This window comes from Entelurus aequoreus, linkage group LG07, assembly GCF_033978785.1.
Source record: "Entelurus aequoreus isolate RoL-2023_Sb linkage group LG07, RoL_Eaeq_v1.1, whole genome shotgun sequence".
Classification (NCBI taxonomy): domain Eukaryota; kingdom Metazoa; phylum Chordata; class Actinopteri; order Syngnathiformes; family Syngnathidae; genus Entelurus; species Entelurus aequoreus.
Genome location: NC_084737.1, coordinates 29005734 through 29033459, shown reverse-complemented (window position 1 = coordinate 29033459; position 27726 = coordinate 29005734). Strand labels below are relative to the sequence as shown.

Sequence of the window (27726 nt, the reverse complement as noted above, 5' to 3'; positions counted from 1 at the left end):
TGTCAGGCAGCTTTTTAATTATTCCAAAAATAGTCTCTGAAACTATGGTTTGTTTTACAAAATGATCCATTTGAGGACTTATGTAAACACATACTATCAGACCTGGTGGAGAAACAAGGCTAAATGCACACAACCCATGCAAGGTTGTTGCTTCCACAGCTCATCTGTGAATTTCTCATCCAGTATATCTTGTCATATTGTCAGTATCTATAATGCCTAGCAGTATACACAGTACAAAGTACTAGTATATAAACCAAACAAAGATCTGTATTTTGCTTACTGTGTCAAACCTGTACCTTGTGTGAAAGTAGTTACATGGACGTATCAGTGCACACAAGAAGCTGAAGTACCATAGTTGCCTTGGCATCAGGTGAAGGAAGCAATCTGTGAGCGCCACACAATAACACTGACAGTTCTGACCATTATTTGACAATATTGTTTCAATGCATTTACTGTGGGATGAAGGTTCAGGGTCAAATGGTAATAATACCCGTGTGAATTTACCGTATTAATACACACATAAAAAAAAAACTCCCGATGAGTTGTATTCACTGTTGTAGAGACAAAAGCTGCTTCAAGAACAACAATATTTACTTGAGATGTGTCAAGAGTTTTTTTTAGATGCAGTGAAATCATTTAGTAGCAGCTTCATCCCAGACTGACATGTTAGATTTTGGAAGTGTTGGGAGCAGCCGTGCACCGAGTGCCTCAGACAGCTGGGACAGAAGCGTTTCTGACGTCTGTTCTTGGAGTGCATCACAAATTGCTGTATGTGGCAATTTATTCTGCAGCTTCAGTCTCCATAGCCTGTCCTGTTGCACTCTCCACAGTCTTTGAGGCCTTAATGAAAGGAGGGAAATGTATTATAATCCAAACGAGGAGCACCAATGACCTGTATCAAGCTAATTTATTACTCACCTTCTTTTTCTTTTTCTTTTGTGTCTTGCGGCTGGCTGAGCTTTGAAGCAAAGCCTAAATAGACAAAAAAAGAAAGAAAATGAATTCCATAACCTCATGAGGACACAGTACATCAACACTTAATGGCTTTGAAAATGCTGACTCAGTCCCAAATGGCAACCCGTTAGTCAGGCATCATCTTCACAAGCAAAGGATGAGATGTCCCATTCTTCAAACACGTCTTACCTTTAAATCTGGGTCTTCCACTTCGAGCTCCGACTTATAGAACTCAGGTTCATGGAGACTGTTTGTAATTCGCAGTGGTCCGTTGGCCATGAGCAGTACAGTGAACTTGAACTGGGCTACAAACTCACCTGAGCACAAAGAGGGTTGTGCTCAGTTAGCAGGGAGAAAATGATTTATCAAGACTGAAAAAAGCAAGATGGCTGCTTACCCTCTTTCTCCTGCAGAACATTGAAAGGCTGTATCAAATCATGCTTTGCACACTCCACCACACCCAGCCTGGCCTTGACCTCATCCTCAAATGCTCTGAGGCAAAAATGAAGTGGAGAAGAATCAGAGGGACCAAATGTGCAATATGGAAACTACTCAGTGAGGGGGGAAAAAAAGAAGAGGAATTGAAAAATATCAGCAGAGGTTCAAGGGGGCCCTTTTTGCCATGCCCTTTGAAGTTGGAAAATATTTTATCATTTTTTAAATGTTTTGGAAGGCATTTCCTACATAGAAATTCTGTAAAAATGCAAGAAAAAAAACTTAGAAATGACTTCTATTAGATGCTATTAACTGAAAGCCACACCTCTTTTTCATGACCGTACCACATCATCAATAGTTCATTGTTTTCGTTGACAAAATATCTTTACCATTCAAAGAATGTACGACATCCATGGTTTATGTCAGGCCCATATAACTACATGATAAAGAGGGCCACAGTTTCAAGAGCCCAAGGGCAGCGAAATGTGGATGTTTCGTTGGAAAGTGCCTCCGCAAGTTATATTTCTTTGAAACTGTGTTTACTTAATTGCAAAGTAAACACATCGGCTTTCACACTGCACGGTCAATAAATTCATTATTCTGCCCTTGCTACTAGTTAAAAGCTGCACACGCTTCAGAAGTTTTGTTGAGGATTGATGTTCCTTTTGAATTATTTTGCTAGGTTTGTAAGGATGAAAATATAAACATAAAATAAGCATTACAAAAGTATAACGTCTTGTGTATTTTCCATAATTAATGTCCATTGAATATTTTACATAAATAAAATAGAAGGTTTAGTGTTAATACATTCACACAATAAACTAAAAATATTTACACATGTAAAAATTACACAACATTCACACACCAAACACTGCACACAATATATATCACACGATTTAAACCTAAGATGGAGCGTTATCGCCCTCTACTGGTCAAATTTAGAGTTACATGTATTAAATGGGCTTTGATAGGCCAGTGTTGCTACTCTCAGACAAATAACAACAAATACAAAATAAATCATGAAGTCAGCAATTTAAATACAAAACAAACTCAATATCTTTATGCACAATATCTACTTAAAAATGTTTGACCAAGTTTCATGATTAGCTTACACGCTGGGACTTCTACCATTGTTGCTGCTTATCTGAATCAACGAGTCCGTCGCTTAAAAGGTCCACCAGGAAATAATGATTCAAGCACTTGCTCAACATTCATACTTTGTTGTCCAGTCGTTGACAAAAGTCAGATTTTTGCAATTTAGATTTTTTTTTCAGGGTTGAGTGAGTAGTCTTCTTCTACTCACTCACTGCTGCTGCTTCATTGTGATGCTTATGCCTCACTGTTAGCCCCCAGTTAGCTGTTGACCTCAGCCAGTTAGCACAGGCTGCACTCGGCCTACTTGACTCTATCCAGCTAGCCACAGTGCGCTGGAAAGCGTGAACAAGTCAGTTAGTGTAGGCTGTACTCTCGGGTGTACTCAGCCTGCTGCCGTGGTTAGCTCTAAGCAGCCAGCTAACCGCGGTGCGCCAGAGCGTGGCCGAGTTAAGAGGTTTTATAGGGAAATCTAAAAATACCACTTTGGGTAGAAAAACAACGAAATTCAGCTAAATAGAGGACATCAGGGGTGCCTGAGTACAAAAAACCCTCAGGTCAAAGTAAAGCGTATTAAAGGCTGTCAAAAATCTAGAAATGCAAATGTTGGCGCGAGTGATGCAATGCGAGACATAAGCCTATTTCCTGATAGCGAACATCTAAATTATCTGGTGTTTTTTATTTTATTTAATGTGCTTTTTTATTTTATTTTAAATGTGTGAGGCGGCATGGCTGAGCGGGTAGAGTTGCCATCTTGTAACCGGAGGGTTACTAGTTTGAGCTCATGTCGAGGTGTCCTTGTCAAGACACTGAACCTCAAACTTTTTTCTGATGGGTCGTGGTTAGCGCCTTGCATGGCAGCTTCCGCTCGTTAGGAGTAGAATAAATCGTATTCATACATAAAAGGGGTTCACACTAGGATTTGTTTTCCTATAATTAAAATACTTCCTTGTGGTCTACATAACATTTAATGTTGGTGATCTGGTAAAATGTTTGCAAAGATTTAGTTTTACGGACCATTTTCAAACCGTTTTATGACCGACTCTTTGGAGTGCGCTGCTTTGAGGGCAATTTACAAGCCAAAGCTCTTTTCAGGCCAAACCCCATTTTACTACATCACCATTCTGTCAACCATTTTGTAGGTTTTAGCGCTTCTATATTGACTCTACAAAAAGATATAAGTTAGAACTATACACTACTTTTTATGAGAAAGGGCAACAGTGGAGGATTTTAGCATGCGTGTGCATGTACGAGCCAGTCTGCCCCACAAGAAGAGGACAGGAAAAAAAAAACACTTTTTGACTACAACTGGATAAAAATTACAGACTTGTGCAAAGTTTTTCAGGTAAACCTTTACCGTATATGGAGATATACGTTGACCTAGTAAGGTCAGTGTTTCCCACACATTAATTTATTTGTGGCGGCCCACCACGAAAGAATTAAGGCCGGCACAAACATTTTTTTTTTTTTTTTAAACTTTTTTTTTTGTCCTGTCCAGCTTCTCAGGCAAATCATATAGTTGATGTAGATGCCCATATCGGCTGTTCAGATTTACTTAACCACAATTAATAAATATATTTCAGTGAATAACTTATTGTTCAAATCTGTATATAATTATGTACATAAAGTGTTGTAATTATATTGTAAAATGGATGGATGGATGGATGGACGTTTAAAACAAAACTGTTATTATTAATTAGTAAGTATACATTTTTTGAGCCTTTTTAGAGAAAATCATATCATTGTAGTAAATTATGCAAATTACTCGATGATGTCATGTGACCACGCCCATAGCCACGCCCCCACCGCCACAGGTATCTTGGCAGTTTATGGGAAACACTGTACCTTTAGTTGCATTGCTAGCCACCTACAACGAGCTGATTTTTACAAGTTAAAATAAAAAGGAATAAAATAAACTTTTGTCTTCTTGTCTCTCATAAGTATTGTGAACAATAGGCAAAATAAAAAAAGTGCAGTTCCCCTTTCAGACAACCACTTGCTTTTAACTGTTTTGGACACAGGCTGTCACATCCCTGCAGGTCAGGAATGTTGCAATCGGTTTGGTCTCATGCAAGTATGCCGCGTGGTCAGTCTAGTCCATTCATCTCTGTCCCCGGCACAATATGGATAATTTATCAAAAAAGTTGACAGTATTAGCAAAGAAGAAGAATGAAGATTACGCAACAAAGTCAGCTCCATGTTTAATCCTCCGTTCCTCCGCACACGATTCGACTGTCTGGGTTATTATTTTATTTAGTTATTCCTTAGAACAAATCAAAAGTCGACCATCGTCATGTAATGAATTGTGGTCAACTCTGGCGTTTTGTCTGTAGTAAAAACAATGGCATATTTAAATGTCAGGGTGCAGGATAAATATCACAGATAATTATTGGCCAATGTAAAAATATTATGATGTCACTGAGGCCAGATCATCTGTAGTTTGCTCTAGGTGTGTTAAGGTGAGGAAATCAAGCGCTTCTTTTCTCTTCTTGCCATGCTGTAAGTAAGTCTAATGTAAACTTTCCCAGAGCTCATCGCAAACAAACATGGCGTCAACTGTGTAGGACTTCTTCACCGTATCAGAGAACGACTTTTTGCCCTAAATGATCTGCAAACACTCTGCGAAGAGGGAAACATTACCGTTTAACACATCAAACCATATCAGCCACCTGAAACACAATTATCACTATAAAGGTTATTTAAAAGCCTACAAGGACACCTTGCTAAAGAAGCTGCCTCAACGCCAACCGCAAAAAAAGGCCCGGAGCTTGCTCCTATCGCCGCAACATTTGAAAGGTGAAAAAAGATGAGGTCTAAGGAGATCTGTGTTTTCATCATGGAAATGATGGAGCTCAATGACAAACCCTTGTTGAAGGGTACTGTGGTTTGTCAGGAAAAATCTACAGGTTTAGTTTGTCAAATCCTTGTCTTACCCCCAGGTGTACACAAACTACAGTTACATTTAAAAAATATCTGCCACTTTGTTATCGGTATCTGTCTTGAGAAGCAGGTCGGCTTGGAAAAAAACACATCATCAACAAGTGTTACCTCAGAGTGAATGCCATTTTATCAAAGCGTCTCTCCATCTCACTGAAGAACATCCGGGAGGTCTTCATCTTTAATCCGTACACCTTGTTGGGGTCTCGTTTGTATACCGTGGTCCTTAGACCGCCGTCCTTTGCCTGAATTTAAAATATAGCAAATTTTTTTTTTTTAAACATTCTGGTACTTTAAAAAGGGACTATTGGAAATTTATGTAAAAAGATTGACTAACCTTGCCCTCTCCAGTGCTGACAAGTACATCCACTGCATACACTTCATGCACCTCAAACTCAGCCTTCTCATGGTCCTTCCTACAAGAAAACACAAAGTAATCTACTAGTGCAGTAGTCCCCAACCACCAGGTCGCGGCCCGTTACCGGTCCGTGGATCAATTGGTACCGGGCCGCACAAGAAAAAAATATATTAAAAAAATATTTTTGTATTATTATTTTTTTATTACGGTAATTGAACATAAAAAACACATGATACACTTACAATTAGTGCACCAACCCAAAAAAACCTCCCTCTCCCATTGTCGCTAACACAAGTTTAGGGCTGTGCGATATGGACCAAAACCCATATCCCGATACAGTTTGGCCCATAAACTAACCCATAAATGGAAATATTTGTGGACGTAACTAGATATTTTCACCATGCCTTGTTTTTCAATTTTCAGGATTGATGGGGATCCCAAATATACAAAAACAGGTATCAACAAGTAAGACGATTAGGTTTTGCATAATAGGATCCCAACCTAAGAGGTGTTGTGAGATAAGAAAAAAAGAAAAAGCCTTGAAAATAATATAAGAAAAGTCCATTACAATCTCCAATCTTTTTAAAAAAAACATTTACCGTATTTTCCGCACTATGAAGCGCACCTAAAAACCTCCAATTTTGTCAAAAGCTGACAGTGCGCCTTATAATTCGGTGCGCCTTATATATGGACAAATATTGAGCCTACAACAAACTTCATTTTCATAAAGTTTAGGTCTCGCAACTACGGTAAACAGCCGCCATCTTTTTGAAGCAGCTGCCCCCGTAGAAAAAGAAGCGTGCGGTGCATGCTGGGATATATGACGTTTCATTTCCATTTGTGTGTTTATGTAAAGACCCCAAAATGGCTCCTATTAAGTGTGTTGTCTGTCAAATTATAAATAATGCAGACGAGGCGCGTTGGCTGAGTTCTCAACGTTTACTCACAGCGTGCTCATAACCACATTCTAACTGCCGGCATGACGACATACAACAATGCTTCTCAGGGCTACCGCGCATGCTCGTCACTCCGGTTGCATGCTGGGTAGTGTAGTTATATTCGCTAGCTCATAACATCACATTAAGAGACACGCTTAAGCGCTTAATTCAATATTCGCCGTCATTCCGGATGGATTGACAAAAGAACTCCAACCTCTAGATATTGGTGTCAACAGGGCATTCGAAGCTAGACTGCTAACTGCGTGGGAACAGTGGATGACAAAAGGCGAACACACGTTCACCAAGACGGAGACAGCGCCGGACGACATACGCCACTATCCGCCAGTGGCTTGTAAATGCCTGGGCTGATTCAGTCTCAACTGTGGTCCGAGCTTTCAGGAAGGCAGGAATTGTCACTGAACTGTTGGACAACAGCAGCGAAACTGACTCGATTAATGATGACTTCGACGAGACGGAGCCGGGCATGTTGGATGCCGTATTCGCCCAACTGTTTAATTCGGACACTGAAGAAGAAGAATTCGAGCGATTCGTGGATGAGGAATAACTTCATAAAGTGAGCTTTACATGTTTATTTGTGTGTTGTGTTGTGTGACACTAACGTTTGAGCAACGTTGAGTTATTGATACTGATGATGGCAGCCCTTTGAGACACTTGTGATTTAGGGCTATATAAATAAACATTGATTGATGATTGATTGATATATTGTTATTGCTCTGCACTATTTCGAGTGTTACTATATTGTGATAGCACTAACGTTCGATTTACGTAACACGAGTAAATCACCCGTTTATTCATTTTGGGAGTGAACAGAGTTGTCAGAACGCTGGTGTGTAATCTATTAATAAAGTTTGACTGACCTGTCTGACTGTTTTGTTGACATTCCCTTTAGCGCAGCTCCATCTAATGGATGCATAGGTGCGCCTTATAATCCGGTGCGCCTAATATATGAACAAAGTATTGAAATATGCCATTCATTGAAGGTGCGCCTTATAATCCGGTGTGCCTTATAGTGCGAAAAATACGGTAGATATGCTAAATGATTTAGCTAACAAAAACACAAAAGAACAAAATGTGAAATAAAGTGCCCAGGTTTAAGAGGACCTGTTTAAACGCCAGCAGCAACATAAAAATAATTGACCTTTAACAGTGGTATTTTTATAAGTAAACATTATTATAGGAGAGGGGCGGGGGGATACACAAAGCTCTCAGCGCTAATGATTAATAATTTGGTTAAGGTTTAAATTTATTTCAAACGTACTGTACAGACGGGGGAAAATTTTACTGTAGTTTTATCAAATTTGGATGGATTTACTTTAGCACAAAACGCGATAAAAGGGTTGAAATCCCTTTTCACACATGTACAACATTTTTATTTTTATTTATTTAATTTTTTAAAAGTTGCAAGGTCCATTTTTAGGCGCGTTTGCGAGTAAATTTGTTGCACCGTACAGCACTGAATAGGGACTTTTGTCAAGGCGAGAACCTATTATTCATGTTAACATTGCTGTTTATGGGGAAATGCGTTTTACTATATTAAGAACTAATGAGGTTCCACAATATAAGCAATATTTGGAATTTTGTACGTCGATTTACAATAATTTCCTCCACCTTTATTAGTAACACATAGAAAAAACATATGAGCCGAACAACACACACACTAACTGTGTCAGGCCAACCCAACAGTTCAGGATTTTTTTCATAAACCGTTTCATCACCCTGACGAAACTTGAGATCAAACGGTTAAGTTTTGAGCAAATAAATGAAGTAAATATTTTGAAAATATTTGCATATGACATTCACGGCACTAGTAAGAATACACTAAGCATTTTCCCAAACAAAGCTTCATTGTGCTCCTTTGCTTACTGTGTCCTTTTTGTTGAAGTCATTGTGTAATTTTTATGTGTTGTACTGATGTGATGTGATGTTCCCGTGATGCCAGTTACATTGCTGACACAGGTATCACCATACAACCTGCACACCCTGTCCAAATGCAAGCCAAACTCTAACGTGGGGACGCTGAAGTGCAGTCTGACTACGGTAAACTGCTTAATGGAAATTAATGGCTTCACTGAACTCACTTTTGCTGGTCCGTTGGATTCTGGATAATAGTTTTCTCTCCATCTATGACGTGCTGTTTGAGCTGATGGGATAGCAGGCCTGAAAACATACATATCAAATTAAAATTGTCTCATGCACGCTTTTAGACATGCAATTTGCAGACACCCACCTTCGATTGGTGAGCAGTTGAATGACTTTGCAATCTTGTTCCACGCCTCTGTGACCTGTGTGTTCTGAAAAGGAGAAAAAGAATGATTAGATGAGGTGGAAACTGCAAAATTATGACTATATCAGATTTGATCGTGGGAGAACGTCACCTGGTTTCCTGGCTTGACAAGACGCAGAGCAGCCTCGGCGCACAGATGAGCTGCTGTGATGACGTCAGCCTTGCGGCCTGTCAGTGGTTTATCCTGCAAAGACATAAAAACATTACATACACGGAAGACAAACTGGCTGTAAAAAAATACTGCTTTTAAGTCAGTTCCTTGCTGTTTTACCTTGGTAACGCCAACTACAAAGCTGTGAGCCACGTTGGAGATAAAGCCATCAACATGCACACCCAGATCCCTGAACACACACAGGAGAAAAACAAACAATTACTAAAAATTAGGGCTGCAACGATTTGTTTTAACAATTCGATTCGATTCGTGATTTGATGTTGCCGATACCATTCAGGGACAATAGTTTATTTAGAAGGTAGAACGATACGATACGAAATTATTCAATGAGTTGAAACAGATTCAGTAACTTTTTAGCTAAAAATTCAACCAGTGTGACTGTGAAAAAAATACAGGATGCAGGACACTGCATATTCCTATCATTTCTTGTAAAGGGAATTACCATAGATTACTGTGGTTCAAATCACCCAAGATAATTACAGCGGGGGGTGGGTGGGGGGGGGGGGGGGGGTGTCACTGGGCAGATAAAATGGCCTTAACTTCAAAGACAGATTTTCCACATTTTCAGAGCAGTAGTTTGTACTGTGAGATTGATATTTATCTTCTACAAAGCTAAATAGCCCAGCACATATCAATATTCTTGAATTTTAGGAATATAAATCCAGGGTTTCCCCTAGATTGCCAAGATACCTGAGGCAGTGGGGGCGTGGTCACCACGACATCTTTGTTTAATTTGCTATAATATGATTTTTCCATTAAAATGGCTCAAAAAATGTATACAGTACATACATTTAAATAAGCGGAAGAAAATGGATGGATGGATAGATGGATGTGTTAATTAATATTAACATATATTTTTATGTTACATTGTTTTGCTCTATTTTCAATTGTTGCTGCTTATTGTACAATGTACTCTGTTGAGATTTTTTTTAGTGTGTAGAGACTTTTAGTGACTTTTTCTTTATTAAAACTGACTAGCAAGAAATCTAGCATATTTTTCTGGTGTTATTATAGAATGTACTTGTGTTTAGAAACTACTTCTGTCCCTTGATATCCCTGACGAAACGCCAGCTGCAGCAAGCCTGATGTCACACTTGCTTCGTGCTGCTGCTCCATTTGGACATTCTCCTTAAAAGTCCACTTAATATTTGCACGTTTTGTAGATCGCTGTCTGCGGGTATATCTGGGATATATTTCAGTAACATTCAAATCGCAGACATGATGACCACACTCCAATCGTGTGCGTCTTGTTTATATCACAACATCCGCTTTCAGCAGCGCTGTGTTTGGTGATCAAAGTATTTTTTCTGGAAGCGTATTGACGGAAAATCAAGAAGTGTTGGTGTGTGTCTGGGGAAGCACAGAGACAAAAGTGTCTGCACCGGAGGTAAAACCTGTTGGAATTACGCCGGCTGTTATCATGAGATTCTAAATACAAGTTAAAAATAGCGAGTGTCAGACTTTTGACTTATTCTGTAGGCTGTAATGCATTATCCATGCATCCATTTTCTACTGCTTGTTATATTAAATTTAATTAGTTTTCACATAAAAAAAACAACGTATTTTTAAGTTGTGGCGGCCATGATTTTGCCGTGGTAGTGCGCCATATTTAGTTAAATTAAGAGGAAAACCTGAAATCAATCTATCGATCAATCGTTACATCCCTACTAAAAATGAATGTCAACATTTCTAAAATAATAAATATCAGCTGTTTCAGCAGCTTACACTTTGACCAAGTCGTCGTCTTTAAGAATGACATCAGGGTCGCTCTTGAGTGGGGAGTGGTGGCACACGCAATTATTAACCGACACGCAAGTCGGAAAGGCGATACCTGAAAAGGAGAGATAATACAGTATCTTAGGGAAACGTGTGATACCACCTGAATATACGAACATACATCGACACATACCTTTCTTCATGTCTTTTTCCCTCTTGAAGATTTTCCCAGTTTCTGTCAGGATGAACGCATCTCCCTTTTCACACAGGCTGACCACAGAGACACCAGCCGTGGCAGCCGCAACCACCATCTTTAGGACATCTGCAAGATGGGGAAAAAATATTTAACAACTAAATGGATTACTCACCTGAAATATACAAAATACTAGCTAATAGTTGAACTTGTCCTTTTGAATCGCTGGTGGAAAGAATTAGGATCTCTCTTGCATTGTTGCTTTCTTTGCTGACTTTATAAAGACATTTTACTTGTCCTCGTACTGGTAAACAAAACAATGAAATCAAATACATTTTTACCAAGTCTTATAAATGAAACCATTAGAAAAGTGTACAAATGATAACAGTGATCTAAATTACTTCAGAGTAAAACCTAAGATATCATTCCGAATCTGTAGGTCAAAAAATGCTGTGCAGGTAAATATGGTTAAAGGAAAACAGCCTATATCTCAAAATGTAGTTAATAAATGTTCAATTCTGATATTCTGTAAATATTAAGAATAGGCTTTGAGCACAAATTTCCCCTGAACCGGACTTTGGTCAAGCCTGATTTAGTTTGTTACATTGTTTTTGATTGATTGAAACTTTTATTAGTAGATTGCAATTGACCACTAAATGGTAACACCCGAATACGTTTTTCAACTTGTTTAAGTCGGGGTCAACGTTAATCAATTCATGGTACAAATATATACTATCAGCATAATACAGTCATCACAGAAGTTAATCATCAGAGTATATACATTGAATTATTTACATTATTTACAATCCGGGGGGTGGGATGTGGAGGGGGTTGGGGTGGGGGGTGGGGGGGTTAGGTTTGGTTGATATCAGTCATCAACAATTATATCATCTGAGAAATGGACATTGAAACAGTTTAGGTCTGACTTCGTAGGATATGTACAGTGAGCAGTGAACATAGTGAGCTCAGAAAGCATAAGAACAAGTATATACATTTGATTACCGTATTTTTCGGACTATAAGTCGCAGTTTTTTTCATAGTTTGGCCGGGGGTGCGACTTATACTCTGGAGCGACTTATGTGTGAAATTATTAACACATTACCGTAAAATATAAAATAATATTATTTAGCTCATTCCCGAAAGAGACTAGACGTATAAGATTTCATGGGATTTAGCGATTAGGAGTGACAGATTGTTTGGTAAACATATAGCATGTTCTATATGTTATAGTTATTTGAATGACTCTTACCATAATATGTTACGTTAACATACCAGGCACGTTCTCAGTTGGTTATTTATGCGTCATATAACGTACACTTATTCAGCCTGTTGTTCACTATTCTTTATTTAATTTAAATTGCCTTTCAAATGTCTATTCTTGGTGTTGGGTTTTATCAAATAAATTTCCCCTCAAAATGCGAATTATACTCCAGTGCGACTTATATATGTTTTTTCCCTTCTTTATTATGCATTTTCGGCCGGTGCGACTTATACTCCGAAAAATACGGTATTTACAATCCGGGGAGGTGGGATGTGGTGGGGGGGTGAGTCTCATAAATAAACAAAGCACATGAAATATCAAAAATTGTTGAAAAAAAACCCAGAGACTTGATCAAATTGAGTTCCACACTAGGTAGAACATTTACACTGTTCTATCATTCACTAGATTGTGCTTAAAAATGCATGTGAACATCCTTAAGTTAAATGAGGGGCCAACAATTTCTAGTAGCAATATCACAATAGCCAATGTTGACTTACAACAAGCAATTAACCTATTTAGAGAATACATGCCATTCATTTAAATTTCACATATAATAAACAAAGCTATATGATATTGTAATGTTATTTGTGTAATATGACCTAGTTTGACATTAAATGTGAACCATTCACCAAAAAAGTAAGGTAAGACAACAGCTTAAGCGCAAGATTCGACGCTATAATATTAGCTGATCCTACGCCTTCGTTCTAATCTATATTTTAATCAAGGTCCCAGGCCTTAGCGTAAACATTTTACTTGCCAGTATCTGTTAGCACTTGGAGCTAAAAGACGCTTGCCATTACTCAGCCACTTAGCTGCCTAGCTAGCTAGTGCTAATGTGGCAATAACGTGACGATAAACAACTGGTGGGATTTTACAGAAACCGCTTCTTAATGGTGTAGCTTTGTCCAAATAATGCTTGGTTTTGACGGGAAGATAACTTAGTGAAAATGAAGGCGTTTGTCTGCGCTGTGGCACATGGCACAGCAGCTGCTAGGCTAGCTAACATGAGCAGGATGCTGACATTTAACTCTACAACTACTTACGGTTAGCTATCTCGGCTCCCATCTTGTACTTGGTTACCACCAAGTCGTCGGCGACGGTCTGCTCCTCGGTTTCTTCATCACCAGACATGTTGGCAGTATATCCGAATAACTTTCTCCAATCCTAGCCGGTGACAGTGAGCGTCAGGATGAACCACGCCGCGCTCTGTCGTCGCCCGCCAGGGCTTCAGCAGCTAGCCTACAACCGCGAGGCCCCGCCTATTGACAAAGATGCACAGTCAAGTTAAGATAGTTCACGTTTTCGTCTTTGTAGGTTATTTGCTCGTGTGTACAGATTGTAAAACATCCACCATCTACATCAGACCTGGGCAAATTAAGGCCCGGGGGCCACATGCAGCCCGTTAAGCTTTTCAATCTGGCCCGCCAGACTATCCCAAATATTTTTTTTAGATCTTTAAAGGCCTACTGAAACCCACTACTACCGACCACGCAGTCTGATAGTTTATATATCAATGATGAAATCTTAACATTGCAACGCATGCCAATACGGCCGGGTTAACTTATAAAGTGCAATTTTAAATTTCCCGGGAAACTTCCGGTTGAAAAGGTCTGGGTATGATGACGTTTGCGCGTGACGTCAAGGGTTGAAGGAGACATTTTGGAATAGCACGGTCGCCAGCTTAAGTCGTCTGTTTTCACCACATAATTCCACAGTATTCTGGACATCTGTGTTGGTGAATCTTTTGCAATTTGTTCAATTAACAATGGAGACTGCAAAGAAGAAAGCTGTAGGTGGGATCAGTGTATTAGCGGCTGCCTACAGCAACACAACCAGGAGGACTTTGAGTTGGATAGCAGACGCGCTACCGTGAGTACAGCTTTGGCTTCCAAACATTTGATCGCTTGCCTGTACGTGCGTGGCGCTATGTGCATGTCACGTACGTAACTTTGGGGAAACGTATGTTTCTTGCCGACTCTGATGGCGGCCGGGGTGTCGTCGAAAGCTACAACGCCGTCCCCCGTCCGCTGCCGCGTCGCTGTCCTCACCTTGACTTCCTCCGTCTCCGGGCCGCCGACCGCACCGATCATCGTGGTGAAGTCCTTTGTCGCGCCGTCGATCGCTGGAACGCAGGTGAGCACGGGTCGTGATGAGCAGATGAGGGCTGGCATAGGTGGAGAGCTAATGTTTTTAGCATAGCTCTGTCGAGGTCCCGTAGCTAAGCTAGCTTTAATGGCGTCGTTAGCAACAGCATTGCTAGGCTTCGCCAGGCGGTACAGCATTAACCGTGTGGTTACAGGTCCAGGGTTTAATAGTAATAGTAGTATTGTTGATCTTCGGTCTATCCTTCCAGTCAGGGGCTTATTTCTTCTGTTTATATATGCAGTTAAGCACGATGCTATCACGTTAGCTCCGTAGCTAAAGTGCTTCGCCGATGTATTGTCGTGGAGATAAAAGTCACTGTGAATGTCCATTTCGCGTTCTCGACTCTCATTTTCAAGAGGATATAGTATCCGAGGTGGTTTAAAATACAAATCAGTGATCCACAATAGAAAAAGGAGAGAGTGTGGAATCCAATGAGCCCTTGTACCTAAGTTACGGTCAGAGCGAAAAAAGATACGTCCTGCACTGCACTCTAATCCTTCACTCTCACGTTCCTCATCCACAAATCTTTCATCCTGGCTCTAATTAATGGGGTAATCGTCGCTTTCTCGGTCCGAACCGCTCTCGCTGCTGGTGTAAACAATGTGCAAATGTGAGGAGCTCTTCAACCTGTGACGTCACGCTACTTCCGGTACAGGCAAGGCTTTTTTATCAGCGACCAAAACTTTATCGTCGATGTTCTCTACTAAATCCGTTCAGCAAAAATATGGCAATATCGCAAAATGATCAAGTATGACACATAGAATGGACCTGCTATCCCCGTTTAAATAAGAACATTTCATTTCAGTAGGCCTTCAAGATGGAAAGTGTAGCTGCCATTATGATGTGCAGTCATGTTTTCTAATGACCGTAAGTCTTGAACTATACAAAGTATTTCAATGGTTGGAATCTGCGCTTTTGGATGATATACCAGTTACTATGGTAATCTAATTAGTTACTATACTATATATATACACTACCGTTCAAAAGTTTGGGGTCACATTGAAATGTCCTTATTTTCAATGAAGATAACTTTAAACTAGTCTTAACTTTAAAGAAATACACTCTTGTAGGAGTGTAGGCAGAGAAACGACGGAGATTTATTCCTCTTTGGAGAGCCAAGTAACACTCCGTTTATTTTCAGAGAGAACAACACAACCACCAAACTGTCGCACAGGTAATTACGTCAGCACCACAGAGGTGTGTCTCAACACTTCAAAGTAAAAGCACCTATGCACCTATGCAAGTAAACATGGGCTAGAACGCAGTGAATTATAACCGTAATAATTAATAAGTGTCCTGTGTGTGTATATCCACCACACACGTCCCCCCAGAATTCACAAGAACTGGCCCAGTGAAACGACCAGGGACCCGAATGACCCGCCCAAAGCGATTCCGAAGCTCCTGGGCAGGTGGAGGGGGGTGAAGCGGGAGGGTGACAGCCGGCTGCTGACGGCGAGCAGACGTCGGTTGGCAGTGTGGGGGTCGACCGCGACGTGGTGCCTGAGCCACCTCAACTGAACGGCCCAAATCCAGGTGGGCTGGCTTCAGCCGGTCCACTGAGACGCGATCCAGTCTGCCCCCAATGTCAATGACAAATGTCTTATCCCCAGCCTCCACAACCCGATAAGGACCGTCGTATGGTGGTTGCAAGGGCCCCCTATGGGCATCGTGGCGGATGAACACGTACCCCGCTGCTCGCAGGTCAGGGGGAATGTGCACCTGGGGCAAGCAGTGGTGCGAGGTCGGGACTGGTAGGAAGGTACGGGCAGTGTCCATGAGGCTACGCCGCTGGTCAGAAGCAGACCAGGGGACTGTAGTGCGGGGTATAAATTCACCTGGGACTCTGAGGGTCTGGCCATAAACTAACTCCGCTGAGGAAGACAGGAGGTCCTCTTTAGGCGCAGTTCTAATCCCCAGCATCACCCACGGGAGCTTGTCGACCCAGCCGTCGTCTGTGAGAGAAGCCTTAAGGGCGGCCTTCATGTCCCTGTGAAAACGTTCACACATGCCGTTTGCTTGAGGGTGGTATGCTGTAGTGCGGTGGAGTGAGACACCCAACTGACAGGCAACAGTATTCCAGAGCTCGGAAGTAAACTGGGGGCCACGATCAGACGAAAGGTCAGATGGGGCACCATACCGGGCGACCCAGGTACCAATGAAGGCCCGGGCCACATCAGCTGATGTCGTTGCCGACAGTGGGACAACCTCCGGCCAACGGGTGGTCCGGTCCACCATAGTCAGAAGGTGAGTAAATCCCCTGGAGGGAGGAAGGGGTCCTACCAGGTCAACGTTGACGTGGTCAAAACGTCTTTCGGGAACTGCAAACTGCTCCAACGGGGCCTTAACATGGCGATGGATCTTAGCGCGTTGGCATGCCACACAGGTCCTGACCCAGTCGCGAATGTCCTTCTTGAGGCCATGCCAGACAAACTTTGCTGCCACGAGACGCTGTGACGGCTTGCTGCCTGGGTGCGAGAGGCCATGTATGGCGTCGAAAACTTGCCGTCTCCAGACCTGCGGCACCACAGGACGGGGCAGGTCCAGAGATACGTCGCAGAGCAGCGTTGTGCCGGCATCGCCGAACGGGACGTCCGCCAACTGGAGGCCAGTGACCGCTGTTCTGTACGCCTGAATGTCGGGGTCCGAAACTTGGTCCACAGCCATTCGGGCATAGTCTATTCCAAGGTGGACAGCACCAATGACCACACGGGAGAGGCAGTCAGCCACGGGATTGTCTTTTCCTGACACATGTTTAATGTCCGTGGTAAATTCAGAAATAAAAGCTAGGTGGCGCTGTTGCCTGGCAGACCATGGTTCCGACACCTTGGCCATGGCGAAGGTCAAAGGCTTGTGATCCACAAAGGCAGTGAACGGACGGGCTTCCAGCAGGAAACGGAAATGACGGATGGCTAAATACAGGGCGAGGAGTTCACGGTCAAAAGTGCTATATTTCTGCTCACTGGACCTAAGTTGGCGGCTGAAAAAAGCGAGAGGTTGCCAAACACTATTGACCAACTGCTGGAGAACAGCACCAACAGCATAGTCTGAGGCGTCCGTGGTCAGAGCAACAGGGGCGTCAGGCACCGGGTGAGCCAGCATAGTTGCGTCCGCGAGTGCATCCTTTGTAGCAGAGAAAGCTGCCAACATGTCCGTGGACCAAGAAAGGGCATGCTTAGAAGTTTTTTTACCCTTGAGAGCGCTGTATAGGGGGCGCATAAGGTCGGCAGCCCGAGGCACAAAACGGTGGTAAAAATTGACCATGCCGCAGAACTCTTGTAGAGCCTTGACAGTGTGAGGCTGCGGAAGCCCCAACACTGCCTCCACCTTTGACGGCAGAGGAATCGCCCCTGCTGTAGTGATGTGGTGGCCCAGGAAATCCATGGAAGACAGTCCAAACTGGCATTTCGCTGGGTTGATGATCAAGCCGTGCTGCTGGAGACGACTGAAGAGAAGACGCAGGTGTGATAGGTGCTCTGCCTCAGACGTGCTGGCCACTAGGATATCGTCCAGGTAGACAAAAACGAATGACAAGTCACGCAGCACCGTGTCCATCAATCGCTGAAAGGTCTGGGCAGCATTTTTTAGTCCGAATGGCATCCGTAGAAACTCAAAAAGCCCGAATGGGGTAATCACCGCTGTTTTGGGAATGTCCTGAGGCTGAACTGGTACCTGGTGATAGCCCCGGACGAGGTCCACTTTAGAAAAAATAGACGCACCCGCCAGGTGGGCAGAAAAGTCATGGATGTGTGGAATAGGGTACCGGTCCGGCGTAGTGACAGCATTAAGGCGTCGGTAGTCGCCGCACGGGCGCCAACCACCATTGGGCTTTGGCACCAGGTGAAGGGGGGAGGCCCAGGGACTGTTCGACCGGCGGACGATGCCAAGGCGTTCCATGGCGTCGAACTCAGCTCTTGCGATACTGAGCTTGTGTGGGTCAAGGCGCCGGGCTTTGGCGTGCACAGGCGGGCCATTGGTGGAGATGTAGTGCGACACACCATGTTTGGCGGAGGCGGAGGAGAAGGTAGGTGCGGTGATGTCTGAGAACTCCTTGAGGAGGTGAGAAAAGTCATCAGCGGGCGAGAGGGCACTGGACAGCTTCATCGGGGCAGTGTCACTGTGTTCACAGGGAAATGAGCCGAATGTTTCAGCGTGGACGAGGCGGCGGTTCCTCACATCCACTAGAAGCTTGTTGGCAAACAAGAAATCAGCACCCAACAGGGGAGTGGACACCTTTGCTGACACAAAATCCCAGGTAAAACGCTGACCAGCAAAACTCACTGTCACAGTGCGTGTGCCAAAGGTGTGGATTGTGCTGCCATTTGCGGCCAGAAGGGGGGGGCCACACGGCCCTGCTCGAATGTCTGTGGCTGATGCTGGCAGCGCACTCATATGGGCACCTGTGTCACAAAGAAAGCGACGACCGGAGAGGGAGTCAGTAATAAACAGCAAGCCGCTGGTACGGCCGTCACCCACGGCTGCTAATAGGTGGCGGCCGGTGCGTTTCCCGACGCACTGAATGTACAGGGGGGAAGGCATTTCTTGGCTTTGTTGCCAAACTTGGCGTGGTAGAAACACAATCCTCCTGACTGCTTTGCACGTCGGGGCACAGTAGTGGTGGCAGAGATGGAGTATGGCTGGTGCATATGGTCATCACTGGTGGCAGTAGACGTGGAAGGGGGCGTGGCTGCAAAACATTTCTTCCCAGCTGAGAAAAATTTGTCCGCCTCCCTGGCCAACTGGCGAAAATCCGTAATAGATGAATTCGCAAGTGCCAAACGCACCTGTTCTGGAAGCTGCTGCAGGAATAGTTCTTTGAAAAGAAAACACGGCTGATGGTCTCCCAGCAGAGCCAGCATGTGATCCATCAGCTCAGAAGGCTTACTGTCGCCGAGACCGGGAAGTGAGAGGAGTTGGCGCGCACGTTCGGATTCAGAAAGTCCAAAAGTCTCCAGTAGATGCGCCTTCAGAGCGGCGTATTTGTTGCGTGCAGGAGGACGTTCTAGCAGACTCACCACTCTCCCCGCAGTTGAGCTTGTAAGGGACGCCACCACATGATAAAACTTTGTTTCGTCCGCCGTAATGTCTTTGATGGCGAATTGAGCCTCCGCCTGTGCGAACCACGCAATTGCGTTCCCTTCCCAAAAGTCGGGCAACTTTAGTGTAGCAGACATGTTCAGTAAACTCTGGAAACGTCCAAGAGTAAAAAGGGGTCACCAATGTAGGAGTGTAGGCAGAGAAACGACGGAGATTTATTCCTCTTTGGAGAGCCAAGTAACACTCCGTTTATTTTCAGAGAGAACAACACAACCACCAAACTGTCGCACAGGTAATTACGTCAGCACCACAGAGGTGTGTCTCAACACTTCAAAGTAAAAGCACCTATGCACCTATGCAAGTAAACATGGGCTAGAACGCAGTGAATTATAACCGTAATAATTAATAAGTGTCCTGTGTGTGTATATCCACCACACACTATACATTGCTAATGTGGTAAATGAATATTCTAGCTGCAAATGTCTGGTTTTTGGTGCAATATCTACATAGATCTATAGAGGCCTATTTCCAGCAACTATCTTTCCAGTGTTCTAATGGTACAATGTGTTTGCTCATTGGCTCAGAAGGCTAATTGATGATTAGAAAACCCTTGTGCAATCATGTTCACACATCTGAAAACATTTTAGCTCGTTACAGAAGCTACAAAACTGACCTTCCTTTGAGCAGATTGAGTTTCTGGAGCATCACATTTGTGGGGTCAATTAAACGCTCAAAATGGCCAGAAAAAGAGAACTTTCATCTGAAACTCGACAGTCTATTCCTGTTCTTAGAAATGAAGGCTATTCCACAAAATTGTTTGGGTGACCCCAAACTTTTGAACGGTAGTGTATGTATATATATATATATATATATATATATATATATATATATATATATACTATACTACTCTCACTGGATCGGTTCGCAGCCGAGTGTGAAGCGACTGGGATGGGAATCAGCACCTCCAAGTCCGAGTCCATGGTTCTCGCCCGGAAAAGGGTGGAGTGCCATCTCCGGGTTGGGGAGGAGACCCTGCCCCAAGTGGAGGAGTTCAAGTACCTCGGAGTCTTGTTCACGAGTGGGGGAAGAGTGGATCGTGAGATCGACAGGCGGATCGGTGCGGCGTCTTCAGTAATGCGGACGCTGTATCGATCCGTTGTGGTAAAGAAGGAGCTGAGCCGGAAGGCAAAGCTCTCAATTTACCGGTCGATCTACGTTCCCATCCTCACCAATGGTCATGAGCTCTGGGTTATGACCGAAAGGACAAGATCACGGGTACAAGCAGCCGAAATGAGTTTCGTCCGCCGGGTGGCGGGGCTCTCCCTTAGAGATAGGGTGAGAAGCTCTGTCATCCGGGAGGAGCTCAAAGTAAAGCCGCTGCTCCTCCACATCGAGAGGAGCCAGATGAGGTGGTTCGGGCATCTGGTCAGGATGCCACCCGAACGCCTCCCTAGGGAGGTGTTTCGGGCACATCCGACCGGTAGGAGGCCACGGGGAAGACCCAGGACACGTTGGGAAGACTATCTCTCCCGGGAACGCCTCGGGATCCCCCGGGAGGAGCTGGACCAAGTGGCTGGGGAGAGGGAAGGCTGGGCTTCCTTGCTTAGGCTGCTGCCCCCGCGACCCGAACTCGGATAAGCGGAAGAAGATGGATGGATGGTAATCTAATTAGTTACTATGGTCATCTAATTAGTTACTATGGTAATCTACGTCACAGCAGCTCAGACGAGGCACCAAGCAGTGTGGACGGGAAGTGTTTCCACAGACGCGGACTGGAGATTTTCACAACAAAGTTCTAAAGATTAGTGATATATGAGATATATCAGATTGTAGATGGGTTTATTTTGTACACTTTGCGTTCATATTTCACTGTTTGTTGCATTTTTGTTGCGTTTCACTTGATTGTAAAACATGTCGATCGAAAGGGGGTGTGACGTTCATATTTTGTTAATATTTAGTGTTTTATCGTTCATAGAAAAATATAAATTTCATTACGTTTTTAAGGCGGTCTGTCATAACGTTTTTAGCAGACGTTATTCTGAGGTTTTGTATTAGTGTCCCTAAAAATAGATATACTGGCCCCCAGACACATTTTTTTCTCTAAATGTGGCCCCCGAGTCAAAATAATTGCCCAGGCCTGATATACATAGATTCATTGTTATGGTGGGAGCTATTGTTCCATGCTTATTCAAATTATTTCGCTTTAGACCAGTATTTCTTAACCATTGTTAGGCCGCTAGGGCCTCCTGGAGGGCCGCCAAAAGTATCTGTTTCCTTAGCTGTCTAGGGCAGTGGTCCCCAACCACCGGGCCGCGGCCCGGTACCGGTCTGTGGATAGATTGGAACCAGGCCGCACAAGAAATTAACAATTTTTAATTTTTTAAATAATTAAATCAACATAAAAAACACAAGATACACTTACAATTAGTGCACCAACCCAAAAAACCTCCCTCCCCCATTTACACTCATTCACACTCATTCGCACAAAAGGGTTGTTTCTTTCTGTTATTAATATTTCTGGTTCCTACATTACTGGATCTGCTGGATCTACTCTCTATTTTATGCTGCTGCTGTCACATATACTGTAATATTGTACATGGTAATTGTTACATATTGTATATATGTTATGGACATAATATAATATATCAGTATATATAATATACTGTACACATATTATGTATATATTCTTATACGTATGTTAGATTTTATATTACTATATTTAGTCTATTTATACCTGCATTGTCCTTTCCATCCTTGCACTTTCCATCATTGTAACTGAGCTACTGTGTTGAACAATTTCCCTTGTGGATCATTAAAGTTTGTCTAAGTCTAAGTCTAATTATATATCAATATAGATCAATACAGTCTGCAGGGATACAGTCCGTAAGCACACATGATTGTATTTTTTTATGACAAAAAAAAAATAAAAAAATAAAAATACCACTTACCACTTAGTGGTCCGTGGGACAAATTTTCAAGCGTTGACCGGTCCGCAGTTACAAAAAGGTTGGGGACCACTGGTCTAGGGTGTCTCCAGCCCCGCGACCTCAAGAGGGACAAGAGGTAGACGATGGTCCGTTTGGGTCGCAGCAATACTCAGCTGTAATACACATTTTCCACCACTTGTGGCAGTAATGACACAAAAAACAGAAGAAGTCTGGTGCTCAAGTCATAGAGAAGTTTCTAAAGCGCAAAAATTATGACTAAAGTGGTAAATCATTAATTTAGTTAGAATTTAATTTTTTTTAGAACTGTGTAACTGTGTAATTTTGCAGATTGATATCCCATCTGCATTCGGGCAGAAGGCTGAGTACACCCTGGACCAGTCGCCACCTCATCGCAGGGCCAACACAGACAACATTCACACTTTCACACACTAGGGCCAATTTAGTGTTGCCAATCAACCTATCCCCTTTGGAGGTGGGAGGAAGCCGTAGTACCCGGAGGGAACCCAAGCAGTCACAGGGAGAACATGCAAACCCCACACAGAAAGACCCCGAGCCAGGGGATTGAATCCAGGACCTTCTTATTGTGAGGCACACACACTAACCCCTGTTTCCCACCGTGCAACCCTGTTTTTTACAATATATAAATGGAAATGGAAACGGTACTACTGTTTATACTGTAAACTCTACAGTTGTTTTTATAGTGTCTTACTGCAAATGGAAAAATAATACCACCGTTTTTTCCAGTAAAATTTAGTTTTTTACAGGTTTTTTTTCTGTTTTTTTTTTTTCCGTAAAAATATTTTTTACACTGTACAATCTGATGGATAACTTGCTTTAAATCATGAGTCATGCAGATACTTCGAGTACTTATTTTGATTTTGACAAAAAATGTAGCATGTTCTGTATGATAATATATTTGTTGCAATATTACATCATGTTTAAAATACATACATGCATGCAGTACAAATAGTTTTTTCTGTCAAAATTTTAAAAACAGATACATTTAGTAAGAATAGACGTTCATTAATTTCAGGCTTTTGCGGGCCACATAAAATGATGTGGTGGGCCTGATATGGACCCCGGGCCTTGAGTTTGACACATGTTACTTATAGTTTTAAAAAGCTGATTTCAACCAAATCAATGCAATAATTAGTTTTTAGTGCACAGAAACATACACAAAGTTTGTGTAAGGGGCAACAACCTTTGGGTTTAGGGTAGAATTTGGGGGGGGCAATCAATATCATTAATAGCTGTTTTTCCATTACCAATTTGATTAAGGAGTACATAGTAGCACTTAAGCATGATTTAGATTTTCCCAAAAGTGCAAAACTAATCTCTCCTTGAGGTAATTATCTCTGTTATAATCAATCATTATTGAATAATTCACACATACATTTGGATTTAATCACTTTTTTTTACTGAAAAGCACATGTCAAGATAATGTAAACATTTGTTTGATATAGATACATTGGTAAAACAAAGATGACATATACTCACAAAATAGTTCAGTTATTCATGCTAAAAGGAAATGTACAAAATGCAGATATACATAAATTTAAAGTTAAAGTACCAGAGATTGTCACACACACACTATGTGTGGCGAAATTTGTCCTCTGCATTTGACCCATCCACTTGTTCACCCCCTGAGAGGTGAGGGGAGCAGTGGGCAGCAGCGGTGCCGCGCCCGGTAATAATTTTTGGTGATTTAACCCCCAATTCCAACCCTTGATGCTGAGTGCCAAGCAGGGAGGTAATGGGTCCCATTTTTATAGTCTCTGGTATGACTCGTGCCTCATACTTATTGTGTGCTCCAGCTCATCGTCTCATTGAATGCATCATAACACTGTTAAATGAAACTTTCCCTTCACTTGATGCTTTAAAAAAATGTTCAACAATATCCCCACTCAGAGAGCGCCGTGATTACAGTTACAGCAGGCGCATGTCCCAGTCCACATGATTAGGTACGTACAGCATCTGGCTTCAGGAACATTCTGCTGTGCCAGTAGTCGGGGTTGTCAAACGATGAGCTGCTGCCGGGCTCGCCTAAGCCAGCACACACCTTGATGTATCCCCCGATCCCTGCACACCTGCTGCTGCCCATGCCCACCTCCCCCTTTACGGGGAGATTCTGGTAGTCTGCCTGCTCCCACCCATTGGGTATCCCTTCAAATGTGGACATCTCCTCATAGTCCTCCTCTCCCTCATCTTTGACCACATCTGGCACGTGCAAACGTTTATTCCCCTCAAGTGTTTGTTGTTTATTTGTGTCTTCATCTCCTAATTGGTGTTCTTCTTCCTCAGTGGTGTCTTCTGGCTCTGCTGCAGATGTTTCATGTCTCTCCTGTGCCAGCTCCTCTTCCTCTTTGGAGTCAGAGCGTCTGATATCCATGTATTCATACCTGACTTTTACCTGTGGGAGCTGCACGCAGTCTTCCAAAGCCTGGATCTGCTCTAGGTGATGTTTCTCAGTGGAGTCTATTTTGCCACCACAGTCCTCATTTACCCGCTGACTGCTGAGGTCTTCATTGGACATATCCTCTACAGGTAAAAGAGTCTTGACAATTGGAGAGGGCAACGGTGAGGTTCTATGAGCCACCAACGGGGCATCATTCAGTGAGGAGACATCCCTTGTTGAGTGAGTATGGCTCATCACCTCATACTCCATGGGTGTAGTTTTCACCAAAAGTGGCAGATTCATCTTTGTTAACCTTAAGGTTCTCTGCACAGAATGGTTGACTTTGCAAACTGGGAGCCCTAACATAAGAAAATGGAACATTAAACAAATAATGCACATGCCGTATCCTTTTTAATTTTTTTTTACCTCTTAGAGGAGTGCCAGGTGACCCAGGAAGGACGTAACCATAGTGGTCCACCTCCTCCTCCTCCTCCTCCTCTCCTGCCGTCCACACCTTGTACGAGGATGGACTTGATGCTGTTGAGAGCTTCCTGTGTCGGTTGATGGATAAACGGGGAGGACCTCTTTCAGAGCCAAGCCGAACCCTGTGAGGAGCACCTGCAGTCCTTAGGCCTTCCTCACGCAGCTCTGCCTCCATACCACTCCCCCTCATCTCTGACCTCTCCGGTAACGTTCTCACCGAGCTCCGACGGGACCTCTGGAACCACAACTAAAATAAAAAAGCAAATTGTAAAGCAGTGGTAGGACGTGAAATGAATGTATTAGATCAGGGGTGTCAAACTCATTTAAACTTAGGGGCCACATGGAGGAAAATCTATCCCCAAATGGGCCTGACTGGCAAAATCACGGCACGATAACTTAAAAATAAAGAAAACTTCAAATGTTTTTCTTTGTTTAAAAATAGACCAAGCACATTCTGAAAATGTACAAATCATAATGTTGTTTTTTTCACTTACATGTTGCAGTTAATATTATTCTATCTTCATTTGTTGTTATTTATACTTTCTGAATAAATGATGTGATAATGTTCATCAGTCAAATAGGTGGAAAATAGTCTGGCAGAGTTTTAAAATGCTCCCATTGGTGTTAATATTTAATCTGTCAGAAGAGGAAATGAATAATAATATCAAACTCAAATTATGATGTTATTAATGTAATTTACTCATGTACCTCAAATGATGTACTAACATCATGTGGTTTATTCTGACATATGTAGCTTCATCTACAACAAAACTTGTGAATTTGGAATTTCATTCATCACACATGAAGTTAGAAAGGGATACATATTATTTTCAGCATATTTATGTGCACACAAAAAATGTGTCCCCAGTCATAAGGACAACACAAAATGTACAGATTATCAAAAGCATTTGTTTGTGTATAAATGTCACAGGTTACATTTGCAACAACATCTTTGACAATAATATCATGATCGTGACAAGCCACATTTTGTATCATTACTATCACTATCACTTTGTGTCCATACACGGAAGTGTTGCCTATACTTTAACACGGCACATAGCACATCTCGCCGGGCGGATAAAACCTGTTTGTGGGCCTGATGATGAGGCCCGCCGTCCTTACGTTTGACACCCCTGTATTAGATCAATCGCCTATCATAGGGATTCACAAACTGTAGTGGCTGGCGGGCTCAATCTAGTGGTGTACGCCAAAGAATCACTTAATTAAATATTCAAACACAGTATTATCCCAGGGCGTTCAATCGATCACAACTGGACTGTTTGGTTTGTCTTAGAACACGTTTCGCCTTTCATCCGAGTAGGGTTCATCAGTTGGTGCTCAAAGACTTTGATTAGTCAGATCTAGACTTAGATTTAGGTACGTTAGTTCTAGTCTAGCGGCTGGTGCCAATACATCAGTAGGCTTTATCAGTTCATGCTCATAGACTTAAATTGGTCAGATCTAGTCTATCGGCTTGTGCCAGAACCCCAAATATTTTTACTCCAAAACCAGGAGGGTGTGCTTGGTTAAGGATGGTTTCACCCTATTGTAGTGAGAAAAACAACTGCTCAGATGAAAACAAAAGAAATCTTGAATGTCAAAGCCAAAGACAGTCGTTGAAGTGTATTTTCCCCTTGTTAGCATTGGGGTAATTGTGTGGCAGAACGATTGCTGTGGATCGACTACTACCAGCCAATAATAGTCGGAATCCCCCACGTTAGCATTCCATTCTGTCAGGACGTGGCCTGTGGATTGTTCGTTTTCCCGAGATGCAAGAATCGTTGGAGTGGACAAGGCGTGAAGGTAAAGACATGATTTATTTTTACACCAACAAAAGAAACAAAAGACGCGCACAAGGCGGAAGTACAAACTTGGCTAAGAAAACAACACTAGCACTTGGGCAAAAAACTATGAACATGAAATAAATAACACTTACTGTGACGTCAAAAAGCATGAAATCTATGGCATGTAATACAAGCATGAATGACCAGGGTAACAGAGTTAACAGAGTTAATGTCGCCAGGCCGACCAACAGAAAATGACAAGCTTAAATAACACAGACATGATTAACAACAGGTGCGTGAGGGAAAACGTGAAGCAGGTCGAACTAATGGGTTGCTATGGTGACCAAACAGGAACTAAAAAGAGTCCAAAAACCAAAACAGCATATGGCCAAACAAAACATGATCACAGACATGACACATTCATTTGTAAAGAAATGACACAAATGGCATTCTGGTCACAGAAGGTGACCGGAATGTTTCTAACTCCTGTTATTTGTTGGAGGCTAAATCGCAGAGTCTTTTAGGAATGGTTGAAAGGACAGTGTTGTGTGTGGTAGATAAGTGGTGTCTCAGACA

The 27726-nt window shown here is 42.6% G+C and overlaps 2 protein-coding genes and 1 long non-coding RNA gene across 5 annotated transcripts in view; 1 reads left to right on the top strand and 2 right to left on the bottom strand.

Annotated features, from left to right (window-relative positions):
- LOC133653645 (proliferation-associated protein 2G4-like) lies at window positions 1-13596 on the bottom strand. Its single transcript, XM_062053164.1, has 13 exons — window positions 13405-13596; window positions 11101-11229; window positions 10917-11022; window positions 9291-9360; window positions 9111-9203; window positions 8963-9026; window positions 8814-8892; window positions 5756-5834; window positions 5530-5663; window positions 1352-1446; window positions 1144-1271; window positions 919-972; window positions 1-840 (listed from the first exon to the last, which is right to left on the bottom strand). Exons 1-13 carry the CDS (start codon window positions 13490-13492, stop codon window positions 781-783), a joined length of 1179 nt encoding a protein of 392 aa, XP_061909148.1. The 5' UTR covers window positions 13493-13596; the 3' UTR covers window positions 1-780.
- LOC133653652 (uncharacterized) lies at window positions 13182-27726 on the top strand. Of its 2 annotated transcripts, none has more exons than XR_009826758.1 (4): window positions 13182-13644; window positions 24790-24943; window positions 25033-25123; window positions 25317-27726. It is a non-coding gene; the product is annotated as an uncharacterized LOC133653652 (long non-coding RNA). The 2 variants fall into 2 exon arrangements; XR_009826759.1 differs by lacking the exon at window positions 13182-13644 and adding an exon at window positions 14187-14230.
- LOC133653631 (receptor tyrosine-protein kinase erbB-3-like) overlaps window positions 23947-27726 on the bottom strand; it is a 45561-nt gene continuing 41781 nt past the window's right edge. For both annotated transcript variants that reach the window (XM_062053130.1, XM_062053129.1), the window contains exons 27-28: window positions 25310-25613; window positions 23947-25242 (exon numbers count right to left, since the gene is read on the bottom strand). In XM_062053130.1, coding sequence (XP_061909114.1) covers window positions 24446-25242; window positions 25310-25613 — 1101 coding nt within the window. In that variant the 3' untranslated portion in view covers window positions 23947-24445. The remainder of the gene's footprint in view (window positions 25243-25309; window positions 25614-27726) is intronic.

What these genes read in the sequence shown, in the direction of transcription:
- LOC133653645 (XM_062053164.1), bottom strand. Translation starts at nt 13,492, where the DNA reads ATGTCTGGTGATGAAGAAACCGAGGAGCAGACCGTCGCCGACGACTTG. An exon ending in TTGTAGTTGGCGTTACCAAG is followed by an intron (nt 9,204 to 9,290) that starts GTAAAACAGCAA and finishes ATGTCTTTGCAG; the next exon opens with GATAAACCACTGACAGGCCG. An exon ending in TCAGCACTGGAGAGGGCAAG is followed by an intron (nt 5,664 to 5,755) that starts GTTAGTCAATCT and finishes TTTTAAATTCAG; the next exon opens with GCAAAGGACGGCGGTCTAAG.